We start from the raw sequence: 14,510 nt of genomic DNA, 5'->3' as shown, positions 1-14,510 counted from the left end.
CATTTAAATTTTTTTACTATTTTAAAGATTTCAGGGTGTCAGAACCCTTAAAAATTAGCTTTTCTAGCCACTGTGTTAGTCCCTTTTGGGGGGCATGGTTTCCAGCTACCTTAACTGTGGATACATAGTCTTGCAAAACATGAAAAGCTGTGGGATCAATATAAGAGCTTTCTACACTGTGACATACCCTGGTGATGGTGTTGGAGATAGGGTGGAGACTGTGGTGCTGCTGTAAAGAGATTGTGGCACTAATATGAGGAGACAGTGGCAAGGTGTATACAACCAGAGAAACTTTGGCGATAAAGCCACAGTTAAGGTTTTTGCTTGCTGGAAGATTGAAGAAACTAGACGTTTCTTGCATCTATGCTACTGAATTGAATTGGGAGTGTCACTGATTGAGGAATTACACCTTGTTAATCTGGTTTGAGATTGTTGTACTAAACCTGGACTTGTATTGTGTGATATTCTTTGCTTCCTCCACTCTCCAATCTATTTCCCTAATAAACTTCATGACTGAGTAAAGTCTGTGAGCCAATGCTAAACTAGTAGACCCAATGCTTCATAGAAATAGTTGCAGGACCATGTAGGGTTGTGTGTTTGATCAACTAGCTATTTATTTGTTGTTGTTATGTGCCATTGAATCTCATGTGACTCATAGTGACCCTATGTACAATATCTCTGAAATTTGCCTTATTCTGAGCCAGTCTCACCGTCTCCAATTACTCCAGTTATTATTGTGTCAATCCGTCTCATCTGGGGTCTACCTCTTCTTCACTGTCCCTCCACCTTCCAAGCATTATGTTCCTCTCCATTATGTATCTCTAGTCCTTCCTGGCCACATGCTTAAAGCATGTGAGACAGAGCTTCCAAATGTTTGCATTCAAGGAGCAATCTAGGTTTGTTTGGGACTGTGGATCTTATTAATGGGGACAGTTTCCACTTATGAAGTGGGTAGAAGTCAGACTCAACCACCACCCATTGCATCAGCTTCTTTCACAAATTTAAAAATATGAGCATGTCCAGTATTACCAGTGGTGGTTGTGTTGACTAGCTCCTCTGACTGCCTGGAGGCTGTGCCACTATAGCTGTGAAATATTTTCAGTATCATCCCTGGATGTGGTGAATACTTTGTAAACAACCAAGAATGTCTTTAAAGTTTCACAGTACTTTTAATAAAATTGCCTGCTCTTGGTAATAAATATTATTATTATAGCCCTTACTTTCCATAGTCTCAACTACTTGTTGAAGCAGTTCTTCTGGGGTTTTACGAGTAATTTCCAAGTTTAAAATTGGAATAAAAGTTAAATCATTGAGTGTTCCTTCTAGTTGTTTCCAGGAGAGGTTGAAATCTTTAATCTTGTCTTTAAGTGGTTCCATTTCAGGAACATCAGGATAAGCATCTGCTGGATACTCAGGCAGCACAACTTCTGAGTAAATGTTAAAGGAAAAAAAAAGATATTTTCTTTAGTATCTTGTTAGTCATGTGGTCAAAAAGAATGTATATATCAAAATAGCTATGAGATACCATCTCACTCCAGTAAGAATAGCAGAATTTAACAGAACAGAAAGCAACAAATGCTGGTAAGGTTGTGAAGAAACTGGAACCCTTATTCACTGTTGGTGGGAGTGTAAAATGGTGCAATCACTATGGAAGGCAGTATGGCGCTTTCTCAAAAAGTTGCAAATAGAAATACCCTTTAACCTAGAAGTTCCACTACTGGGAATATACCCCAAAGAGACCATAACTGTCACCCACGCAGATATATATGCACACCCATGTTTATTGCAGCTTTGTTCACAATAGCAAACAGTTGGAAACAACCTAAATGCCCATCAATAGGTGAATGGATATAGAAGCTGTGGTATATTCACACAATGGAATACTACGCTGCATTGAAAAACAAGGAACTCAAGAAATATTATTCAAAATGGATGACTCTGGAGGACATTATGTTGAGTGAAATATCTCAGTCACAAAAGGACAAATACTGCATAGTGCCACTGTTGTGAAATGGGACTGACATCAGGGTTGGGGAGAGACTGAGTAAGATGGGTTCAATAATGTATACTGCATTGAAGTTTATGAGGGAGAAAATTGTATAAAAGAGATATGTGATTAGGTATTATTGTCATGACAGGAGTCCAGAACAAAGGCTGCATAGTGGAGTTGGCCTGGGGGAGGGACTGTATAACAATGAAAGAATTTTTCTTTTACTTTTCAAAGAGAAGTGTGAATTGGAGGCGTGAGGGGTGGGAAGGGAGAAAAGTGCAAAAATGAATGAATAGAAAGCCAAAGACTGTAAATTTTCATTAAAGTTAATAATAATAAAAAGAATGTATATATCATAGTATTTTAATAACATTTGAAAGAAATAAACTTAATATCATAAACAATATACCTATAAGTTAAGACTTTGCTCTTGTATTGGCTTTAATTACTATATTTTAATAAATCCAAATTACTAGGATAATTAATGTGAATTTCATATGACATCTGTCCCTTTTAGTAAGATATGTAAAGTAAAATTTTACAAAATATTATATCATAACAGATCAGAGAAACACTGTTAATTAAATAACCTAACTAAATATAACACAATGGATGCAATGTGAAAAGAATTAGGTAGGAAGTTGGTACTAAGTCTAAAATAAGACTTTTTGTAACTGAACATGAAGATTACTTTAATACATTCAGTTATAACTAACCTGTTTCAAATGATTTTTCACTGTCCAGGCTCTTTTTAGATTCTTTTGGAATTTCTGCTTCAACTGTGGTCTCCTCAATAGGGTCAATGGCTTAAAATAGAAAGCTAATATTTAGTATTTGAATTTTGAATACATTACTCCTTTGTAAATGCTTTGGTTCAAAGAAAATTGCCAATATGTAATTAAAACAAAATATATCTAATTGAAAAGTATAGTTTTCTTGTAGGCAAAGGATGACATTAAAATATTGAATAATAAGAGGCCAAAATAAAGATTATTCTTAGACATACAATGTGAAATCATGGCTGATAATGGTGATATGGGTTTTTGGTTTTTTTTAAAATAATGGGTTTTAAATATTATCTGGAATCAAACTAGCAGGCCCTTATACTCCTTTTAGTTTTAATTAAAATACCCACAAAGACAAACCATCACATCATAAAGTGGTAATGAGAATGTATCAAAATTCTAGTTGTGAATATAGGTATGGAAAAGCTGAGGAGAAGATCCACAATTTCCACTATTTGAGGTATAGACCAAAACCAGTTTCCTGAATGCTACAAAAAATGTTTTGCATATGACTCCAGCATAGTTTCAAGGAAGGAAGGACCAATTTCTCTCTTTTCACTCTACAGTCTACTAGTTCTGGGACACAAGTCTCACAATGACAAAAATATTGACAAGTATGTAGTCATTCTGGAACTGTGTGGAAATGCTTATGAATTAGCTAAAGTAATAGGGGTTTTTTGTATATCCAGAATCTCTACATTTATAATATTTTCATATTTTATATTTCTATTTTATCATATTTGATCTTTGATAACTTTCATCTTTTCCCCATCTATCGTGATGTTATTTATTAGAATAAATGTTAGGATTTCTGTTTTCTTTATTTTAATGTGTAATCCATACTGAACATTGTTTCTTTTATCTTCTTGAGTAAATGCTTAAAATCTTCACTTTCAGCAAGCAAGGTAATAACATCTACATATTGAAAGTTTTTGATAACTCTTCCTCCAACCCTGATGCTACATTCTTTTTTATATAGTCCAGCTTCTCAGACTATTTGCTTAGTATACAGATTGAATAGGTATATTGAAAGGTTGTAACCCTGACACACAAAATGCTGATTTTAAACCATTTAGTATCCCTTTGTTCCACGAGAATTACTGGTTCTTCATTCATGTTCAGGTTCTGAAAATGCAATTAAGTGTTCTGGAATTCCCATTCTTTTCAATACTGTCCATAAGTTTATTATTATCCATAACATGGAATGCATTTTTATTGTCAATAAAACACAAGTAAACATCTTTCTGGTATTACCTACTTTAAGCAAAGATCCATTCTGACATCAGCAATGATATTCTTCATTCTATGGCTTCTTCTGAATCCAGCATGGATTTCTGATTGATACCTTGCTCCAAACATTTTTTACCTTAATCTTCAGCAAGATTTACTTGTTTGTGATATTCTAATATTGTCAGATAATTTCTTCATTCTCTTGAGCCACCTTTTTTTGGGGGGTGGGGGCAGGATGAACACAAATATGGTTGTTTTCCAGTGAGTTGACTTGGAAGCTGTCTTCCAAATTACTTGTCATAGACAAATGCGTATGTGCAAGGGGAGTTCTGGTGGCCTAGTGGCGCATGGTTTGAATCCACCAGATGCTCTGCCGGGGAAGGAGGGACAATCTCCTCCTGTACCAGTCAGATCTGATTTGACGGTACACTCACACAAAAAACTAAATTAAAAAAAAAAAAAAGAAAACAAAAAAAAATTAAAAAAAATGCGTATTTGCAGGACTGCATCTGTATGATGAAATTTCTCTACTTTTGCCAATGCCTTCAGTGCAGCCTGGAGATGGGAAATAAGATTAAAACCCTTGCCCTATCCTTCACCATTCTCACAGTCTCCACTCTGCTTAGACCCATTGTTTTAGTCACTGTGTCTATTTTACTGAGCATCTTCTTCTTCCCTAGGAGGCGCTGCACTAGCCCTCTTCCCCAGCAAGAGCTATCAGCCCTCCCACAGTGCTCACCTGCTACTATGCCTGAGACCTTGGACTTCTACTTCGAAGGACCTGAGGAAGTGTACCTGTCACTACTGGGACACAACCACACAGAGACCCTGCCTGACCTGAGACTCAGCACAGAGTTCTTCTGCTAAGCCTTTCAGTAAGTCCAGCTAGGTATGCTCTATCAATGATATATGCAGAGAGAAGAAGCCTTGGGGTTCTCATATCCAAGATCCCTGCCAAGCCTTAGATGCATACTCTGACCCTGTGTCGAGCAGAGCTCCAGGAAGCACTATCTCCCTGCTGAAGACTCAGCCAGACCCTGGGAAGATCTGTCTTCCTGCTGATGGCCCACCCAGACACTCCCTCCCTAAGACTCGGGTAGAGAGAGATTCCTTCGGGGTTTCATCCCCAAGGACCCCAAATGGCTTGAGACACATGGCAATTTATTGAGTTGAGCTACAGGAAGCCGTACCTCCCTGCCCAAGGCTCAGGTAGGTGAGGCCACCTGCATGCAGCCAGATGGAAGAGATTGCCAATAATGCTGCCCCTGCAGAAACTTGGATTTCTACTGCAATACCCCTAGGATGGAAGGACATCTCTTTCACTGAATAAAAGCCTTCATTTGGACTTACAGATCCAAAAAAAGAAGTGAGCCTATCACTACCAGATAACCAAGAAACAAAATAAAAGAAAATGCTTCATTTCTACTTCTAAAAAAACTGCCATCACCACAATGACACAGAAAAGTGTCAAACCCCACACAAAACCAAAGCAAGGTGTCACCCAAAAAAGTCATCAAACTGCAGAGTCTGCAGAGTCAATGGACTTTACAGAGGAGGTAAGACTGATAGAACTTCTTGACACAGAATTCAAAAGAACACTGGTCAAGAGGTTTCAGTGGCTGAAAGAAAAATAGGAAGAACTGCAAGAAACACAAGCAAAACCCTACAGGAACTTAAAAAAAAAAAAGCAGTACCATTATTCTCATCTTTCAAGATGGCAGATGAAAATCTGGAGACCAAGAAGAAGCAGCCTGAAAGGCAGACACCAGTGGCAAATTTTAAAAAGGCCAAATTCAAGGGCAAAATTCCCATAAAGGGAAGCCCCACTGCTGTAAAAATCTCTCTTCGTCAGGGGAGTAGGCAGGTATTACTGATCTGCCATGTACTCTAGGAGGCCATGTATGAGAGGTAGGACTCAGCCACTCAGTCTAGGGTTGTAAAGAAGAAGGTTCTTGATACTCTCACAAAATCAGTTGCTGGTGATTTTCTTCTAGTAACTCTTCCACGATTGTTTCAGTGCTTGTTGTTGTGTACCATTGAGTCCAAACTCAGCTGTAGCTGACCCTCCATTGGTTTTCAGAAGCAGTGTAATCACTTATGAAGGAGACTGCTTATTTTTCTTTTGAGGAACAGCTGGTAGATTTGAACCATATGCCTTTGGAATTGCAGTGCAGTGTCTTACATCTAGGCCACGTTGTTCTCTTAATAGTAAACCATATAATTCTTAAATTTTTTTCATTTTCCTTCATTTTTGCTGTAACAAATCAGTACTGAGAGTTCTAGCATTTGTTTCACTGATTCTGTGCAATTCTGCTCATCTGCCCCATCAACATATTAACATCTTCTGAGATGTTGGTCTTGTTATTCTGGATTGCTGTTTCTTGTTTCTCTGTCATGTCTGTGTCTAGAGCTTCCTTGATTTAATCTGCTTTGTCTTGTACTGTATTTTTTTTTAAATATACACATTATTGAAGTCCTTTGCAATAAATCTAGAATACCAATTTGTGAGGATAAACTCTATTGGTGAGGAAGAAGAAAGAATGCAAGTAGCTTTTGAGCAGAGGAATGAGAGATTTGGGGCAAAATTTGGGAATACAGCTTTCTGATCAACTTTGTGCTGCTCTGTAACCTTGTATTTCTCTTTCTCTGTGTTGACAATCTCACCTTCCTGGTGTCTGGGCTTCAACTTCTTGAAGTAAACATCAGTGAGATATTTTGGGACGTTCACACCACTGATGTCAACTTTAGAGGAGGTGGCAATGACAAATTTTTGCTGTGTTGTCTGCAGAGGAACTTGATTGAGGGGCAGAGGCCTGTTCACAAGTAGCAAGTCACTGCCTAGCTGCTTCAGGAAAACCACTCTCTTGCTTCTGTGGTGTCCCATAACAATGATCAGAATGGTTCTGGGCATGATGCTATAGCACAGCTTCCTCCTTTGCTGAATGAAGGGGTTTTTGCTGTGGTACAACAGCTGCTGAGGCACATCTTCAGTAGGGTAATAACTAGGCATTTTGTGAAGAAAACAATCACCAACAAATAATACTGTACTCAGCTAAACTCTCCATCAAAAATGATGGAGAGATCAGGACATTCTCAGGAAGCAGAAACTAAAGGAGTTTGCAAAAACAAAACCAATGCTACAAGAAATGCTAAAGGTTGCACACCATGTTTATTGCTGCAGTATTCACAAAGCATAGAGATGAAGGCAACCCAAGTATCTATCAACAAATGAATGAATAGAAAAACTATGGTATACACAATGGAATACTACACAGTACTGAAAAACATTGAACTCATAAAATAATTACACAACATGAGTGACCTTGGAAGACATTTTACTGAGTGAAATATCTCAGTCACAAAAGGAAAAAAATACTGCATAACACCACTGTTATAAAACAGGACTGACATGGGGATTGAGGGAAACTAAGAAAAGAAGGGATAAATAATGAACACTGTACTGGAACAGATGAAGGAAAGAACTATTTAAAAGGAATATATGATTAGGCATTATACATACAAGACCCTAGGATAAAGTGTGCATAGCAAAGTGGACTAGGGTAGGCGGAAGGAGGAAATTATGCAATATACTTTGGGTATGTGGCCAGGAGAGACCCATCCTTGAAGAAAGACATGTTCACAAAGGTTGACGGACAGTGCAGGAGAGGATGACACTGGACAAGAGGGATTGATACTGTGACTGGGACATTGGGGGTTGGTGTGTTGGAATTAGTGTGACTGGCTCAAAACAGGACAGGGCTCAGAGCTCTTTTACACAGGGTCATAGGTCGCAGGTGACTTGACGGCATATAACAACAACAACTACAAGAAACAAAAAGACTTTCCCTTGTAAAGGCCCTGTAGTAGTCTGTAAACTTTCATTATAAAACCCTTTTCTGAGATGTCATTGCCAAATGTTTTTCCCTTTCTGTAAGTTTTCTTTTCACCCTATTGGAAAAGTTTTTGAAGCACATAGGGACTTAATTTTTAGAAGCTCCCACTCGTTGATTCTTTCCTCTTCTGGTTGTGCATTTCTGGCTATATTAAAAACCTGTTTATGTTGAGTCGGAAAAAAAAAAAAAGAAAAAAAAAAGCCTGTTTATATCATATGCTAGGCCTTCTAAGTGTGGTCCTAGTTTGTATCTTATGATTTATCTTTATCGTTTGGAGCTTTACCGAAGAATTTTTTTTATATTGTGTGGGATGTAGATCCTGGTTTAGCTTTCTGTAGGAAGATAGTCAGGTTTGCCAGCACCATTTGTTGAAGAGATTGTCATTCCCCCATAGCCCCATCACAAAATTAGCAAAAGACATGGAAAGACTTAAAAGAAAGACAATTTTGGTGGGCAACATATGAAGAAATGCTCAAAATCACTGATAATCAGAGGGATGCATATCAAAATCACAATGAGATATCATCTCATGCACTGCTAGTGAGATTGTAAAATGGTACAACCACTATCGGAAGCAGTTTGGCATTTCTTCAAAAAGCTGAATATTGAAATCCCACACAACCCAGATATTCCCCAAGGAAAATAGAACTGAGACACAAACAGAGATTTGTACATCTATATTCATAGCAGTGTTATTCACAATAGCAAGAAAATGGAAACAGCCTAAATATCTACCAAAAAACAAATGAGAAATTATAATACATTCACAAAATGGAATACTATACAGTACTAGAGAACAATGATTTTATAAAATATTATATAACATACGAGAATCTAAAGAACATTATGATGAGTCAACTAACTCAGTTTTATAAAGACAAATACAGCATAATATCATTATTGTAAAAATAGAAAGATAACTAGTAAGATGTGGATAAAAGCCCAAAAGAGGAAGAGGATGAAGTTTCTAGAATAACAGTTTGGTGGGCAGGGTGTGTGTGTGAAGGGATTAGGAATTATGTGAATGTAAGAATGTGTGAAACATGAAGCACATGAATGAAAATGTATATAATTTTGTATATAATTCAAACCTGGAGTTGCTATAATCAAGGATGCTTTAGGCAGAATATTAAATGATCCAGGAGGTATTAAAAGAAGATGAAATGAATATACTGAGTCATTGTATCAAAAGAAATTGGCAGATACAGAAGAATTTCATGAAATAACATTTGAGCAAGAGCCTATGGTGATGAAGGAAGAAGTTTAAGCTGCTTTGAAGGAAATAGCAAAAGATAAGGCCCCAGAAACAGCCAGTATACCAATTGACATATTTCAGCTAAAAGATGCTGCCTTGGATGTGCTCACCAAGTTGTGCCAAGAAATCGGGAGAACAAACACTTGGCCAACTGACTGGAAGAGATCTATATTTGTTCCCATTCCAAAGAAGGGTGACCCAACAGAGTGCGGAAACTAAGGAACAATATCATTGATTTCACATGCAAGCAAGATTCTACTGAAGATTATCCAAAAACAACTGGAACAGCACATCAACAGAGAACTGCTGGAAGTCCAGGCTGGGTTTAGAAGGGGTCGTGGTACTAGGGATATTATAGCTGATGTGCGATGGATCTTAGCTGAAAGCAGAAATACCAGAAGAATGTCTATCTGTGTTTCATTGATTATGCAAAGGCGTTTGACTGTGTGGATCAAAACAAACTGTAGCTGACTCTGAGAAGAATGGGAATCCCAGAACATTTAATCATGCTAATGTGAAACCTATACTTGGACCAAGAGGTAGTCGTCAGAACAGAGCAGGGTAACACTGCATGGTTCAAAATTGGGAAGGGCGTATGCCAGGGATGAATCCTATCTCCATACCTTTTCAACCTGTATGCAGAGCAGATTATCTGAGAGGCTGGGCTCTTTGAGGAGAAGTGTGGTGTCAGGATTGGTGGAAGATCTATTAACAATCTGCATTATGCAGATGACACAACCCTGCTTCCCGAAACTGAGGAGGACCAGATGCACTTGCTGCAAGAGGGTCAAGGACTGCAGCCTTCTGTATGGACTGAGGCTCAATGTCAAGAAGACAAAGATTCTCACCACTGGACCAATTGGTAGCATCAGGATGGATGGCGAAGAGATTGAGATTGTTCACAGCTTCACTTTGCTCGGCTCCATGGTCAGCACTCTTGGCACCAGCAGCCAGGAAATAAAAAAAAAAATATTGCGATGGGAATGCCTGCTATTAGAGGCCTTGCTAAAGTACTCAAGAGCAACGGTGTCTCTCTGGAGATTAAGGTGCACCTGATACAGGCCATGGTCTTTGCAATCACTTGTTAGGCATCAGAGACTTGGACAATGACTAGGGAGGATAGAAGAAGAATTGATGCCTTTGAGCTGTGGTGCTGGAGAAGAGTATTGAATGTACCCTGGACTGCCAAGAAAGCAAACAGATTCATCCTGGAGAGGGTTAAATCAGGCTACTTCTTGGAGGCAAGGGTTCTGGGACTTCGTCTGACATACTTTGGACATGTTGTAAGGAGAGACAGGTCCTTGGAGAGGGACATCATGCTTGGTAGAGTGGAGGGACAGCGCAGAAGGGGAAGACCCTCTATGAGGTGGATTGATTCAGTGACTGGGGTAATCGGGATGGGTGTGTCAGAGGCAGTGCGATTGGCACAGGATAGAGATAGAGCAGGGTTTAGGTCTGTTGTACATAGGGTCACTATGAGTCGCAAATGACTAGAAGGCACATAACAACAACAACAAACCAATATAAAAGAAAAATTAAATGGAGAGAAAAAAAGAAATATAGATGAATGGAAGAACATACCATGTTCATGAATAGGAAGACTCAATATTGTGAAAATGACAATTCTACCAAGAGCAGTTTGCAGGTTCAATACAACTTAAATATGTAAAACTATGCCATTCTTCAATGGGATGTAAAAGACCATTTCCAATTTTATCTATAAAGGAAAGAAAATAAGCAAAGCACTATTAAAAAATAAAATAGAAGGTATCACACTCCCTGAGCTCAAAACTGACTACATGGCCATAGTTGTGAAGATAAAATTGTACTAGTACAGCGACATACAGATCAATGGAATAGAATCAAGAATCCAGAAGTAAATCCATCTATGAATGGTCAACTTTGACCAGGAAATGAAATTAGGTAGCCTTTTTAATAAATGGTGTTGGCAAAACTGGATAACCATCTGCAGAAAACTGAAGCAAGATCCACATCTCACACCATACACAAAAAACCAACTCAAAGTGGATCAGTGACCTAAGAATAAAACCCAAAACTAAAATTCATCAGAGAAAAATAGGGACAAATGTACAAGTCTTAAAACATAGCATGGATAGACTTCAAGCATAACTAAAAACTTGAGAGGATAAAATAGATGACTTGTTGTTGTTGTTACATGCCATCAAGTCACCTGTGACTCATAGCAACCCTCCACATACTAGCTCTGGAACTTGCTCTATCCTGATCCAGTCTCATCATCTCTGATAAACCTAATCCCATTTCACCTGTCACTGAGTCGATCCATCTCATTCAGGGGCTTCCCTTTCCTATGCTCTCCCTCCACCCCTCCAAGCATGATGTTTCTCTCCAATGACTGGTGCCTCTTGCCACAGCCCCAAAGTATGTGAGATGGAGTCTCAAAATCTTTGCCTCCAGGAAGCAGCCTGATTTCACTTTCTCCATGACAGACTTATTTGTTCTCCTGGAAGTCCTTGGTATATATATTCAACACTTTTCTTCAGCATCACAACTCAGGAAATCAAAAGACAAATTGCATTGATAAAATTTGCTGTCAGGGACCTCTCCAGAGTACTGAGAGGCAATGATGTCAGCCTAGAGATTAAAGTGCACCTGATCCAGGCCATGGTCTTCACAATGACTTGCTATGTATCAGGGAGCTGGACAATGATTAAGGATGATAGAAGAATCGATGCCTTTGAGTTTTGGTGCTGGAGAAGGTGAAACCAGGCTGATATCTCCTTAGAGATAAAGTTTTTGAAGCTTTATCTGAACATACCTCGGGCATGTTGCAAGGAGGGACCAGTTCTTAGAGAGGGACATCATGCTTGGCAGGGTGGAGGGACAGTGCAGGAGAGGAAAACCTTGGATGAGATGGACTGACTCAGTGACTGACGTAATGGGGATAGGTATGTCAGAGCCAAAGAGGTTGGTTCAAAATAGAGGAGGGTTCAGAAGGGTTATACATAGGGTCTCTATGTATTGCAAGCAACTTGATGGCGCATACCAACAACAAGAAGAAGCTATGCAAATTGTCTTCTTTCATGGGAAAAGTGCTTTTATATTTGTGTTCAAATCTGGCATTGCACAACATGAAGATGAACAGAAATATTCATGCTAATAATTAACACTTTTTCTTTACTTCAAATAACATTTGATAGAAAAATAAAACAATTACCACAACAAGTCGAGAGAAACATCATGAGAGAAAGAAAACAACTTACACTATAGTACCTGTAATGAAACTTTCTCCCTGCTTTCTAAGAAGATGCCTCACATTTTCAGGGTCCCAGCCTGTAGGCAGGTCTTGGTCCTGAGAGTCATTACAGGGCAGAAGCAAACGGAGCTTTCCCGCCACATTTGACATCACGTGATCTAGACTAAATGACTGCTCTCCATGCATAGTCAATCTCTATTAGTGTATAGACACACACATGCACACACATACATGTGCACAAACACACTAATAGTTATCAGTAGAATGAAGCTTATAGTTTTCAATAAAGTCTAACCTGACTCAGGTTCTGTTTCGGGCACTGCAGACACTTCAGATGCCTCAGTAAAAAATGACTGTCCGGTCTCTTTGGTGGCTTCGAGGATCTCAGGGCCTTCAGGGATTTCTGACTCCTCAGTGTCATCCTCTTCTTCAGGGTCTTGCTCAGCTTCTTCAGTTACTAGGAAAAAAGCAATAAGATATTGTACAGTTCTTATTGTTGTTGTTTATCATTGTGTTGGAACCAACCCGTCGCTGAGCTTCCTGTGGGTTTTCTAAAGAAGTTAATCACAAGGGAGGAGACAGCCCATCTTTCTCCTGAGCATAGATTTAACAAGGGTGAGAGCTCTAAAATGGCTTTAAAGTAATGGTAGAATATGATGATCACCTTCTCAGTATGCTGTGGATGCACTAGCCTGAGTTTATTCCAAATAGAAAATGTTTCTAATAGTCCACACTAACATAACAGCAAAAAACTGGAAATAGCCCAAATGCCCTCCATTCAATTTAGAAGGTTGAAAATTGCATGAAACTTCCCATTTTTCTCCAGCAGAGCAGCTGATGGATTAAAACTGCCAGAGAAGTACAGCTTTTGGAACAGCAGCACAGCTGTCTGTGGTCTACTTCCTGTTCTTTGACCAGTCAATGATAGAGTTGATAATCTTTGCCAGCACCACACAACTCAAATATTAATTCTTCTTTGGTCTTTATTCAGTGTTCTACTGCACACAAAACAACTTAAAATACTCTGACTTGCGTGAGGTACATCTTAGTCTTTAAACTGGTATCTCTGAACTTAAGCACTTTAAAGAGATGTTTAACAGCATTATTTTTCCAAGTGCCACACGTCTTTTGATTTCTTGACTACTGCTACCATGTTGTGTTGGTTGTAGATTCAAGTAGCATTAAATAGCATTATATAACTGACAATTTTAATCTTTTTCCTTCTATGATAATGTTGCTCATTGGTATATTTAAGCCGGACTCTTCAAATGCTAGTTCTTTCTTGTTATATGTATTGCTATGAAGATCTTCCAAGTAAGATAAAAAGATGCACCACTTTCCAATTCATATTCCTGGAAGCCACAAACACTATCATATTGGTTCAGATTTAGAGATGCTTCAGATTGTCTTTCTCAGGAAGTCTTACCATCAAGATTGAGATGAAAATTCCTACATGGGAAGTATATTAGATGATTTTCCATACACAGATTATATACAAATAATTGAGTTTATATTCTAGAGTCTTATGGAAATTACTTTTGACATGTGAATTTTCATCTCAATCTTGATGATTAGACCTCCTGATAAACATAATCTGAAGCATTCTTAAGTCTCTAGGTCTGAAGCAAGGCCACAGTGCATGTGACATTCAGACTTGAGTCTATTACTTCAGTGACAGTAAAGAAACACTTATTAAGAACGAAACACTATTAGAACGAAAGTAGGAACTAACTTTAAGTACTCTAAGACCATAGGCAAAAAGCTGGATTGTCATGGACAAACTAGAATATATGTTTATCCTAATTCACTTGACATGCTGTAATTGCTTGTAGTAATAACACATATCTTAAATAATACATTATTAGTAATATTTGTACTTGCCTTTTTCTTTCTGACCCATAGCTTCCAACATCCTTTGATTTTCTTCTTCTCTTTTCATTGCTTCTTCTGCAGCTTTTCTAGAATGAGAAGTCCCCCAATTTCATTACCTCCGCAAATCCAAACATGTCATGATATTAAAGGATTAAAGGCTTATAAAAGTTTTTATTTTTTTTAGATATATATACACCCATGTTTATTACTGCTTTATTCATAATAGCAAAGAGTTGTTTTTTTTCTATAA

The 14,510-nt window shown here is 38.2% G+C and overlaps 1 protein-coding gene across 1 annotated transcript in view; it reads right to left on the bottom strand.

The window, feature by feature from the left end:
- Nucleotides 1-14,510, bottom strand: part of AK9 (adenylate kinase 9) — a 233,855-nt gene that overhangs the window by 113,086 nt on the left and 106,259 nt on the right. Inside the window, exons 18-21 of the mRNA XM_006881222.1 lie at nucleotides 14,270-14,346; nucleotides 12,684-12,845; nucleotides 2,707-2,796; nucleotides 1,221-1,424 (exon numbers count right to left, since the gene is read on the bottom strand). Of these exons, the coding sequence (XP_006881284.1) occupies nucleotides 1,221-1,424; nucleotides 2,707-2,796; nucleotides 12,684-12,845; nucleotides 14,270-14,346 (533 nt within the window). The remainder of the gene's footprint in view (nucleotides 1-1,220; nucleotides 1,425-2,706; nucleotides 2,797-12,683; nucleotides 12,846-14,269; nucleotides 14,347-14,510) is intronic.

The sequence above is a fragment of the Elephantulus edwardii genome, unplaced genomic scaffold (assembly GCF_000299155.1).
Source record: "Elephantulus edwardii isolate Elephantulus edwardi_28Jun2011 unplaced genomic scaffold, EleEdw1.0 scaffold00013, whole genome shotgun sequence".
Lineage (NCBI taxonomy): Eukaryota > Metazoa > Chordata > Mammalia > Macroscelidea > Macroscelididae > Elephantulus > Elephantulus edwardii.
This window is presented reverse-complemented; position numbering and strand designations above follow the sequence as displayed.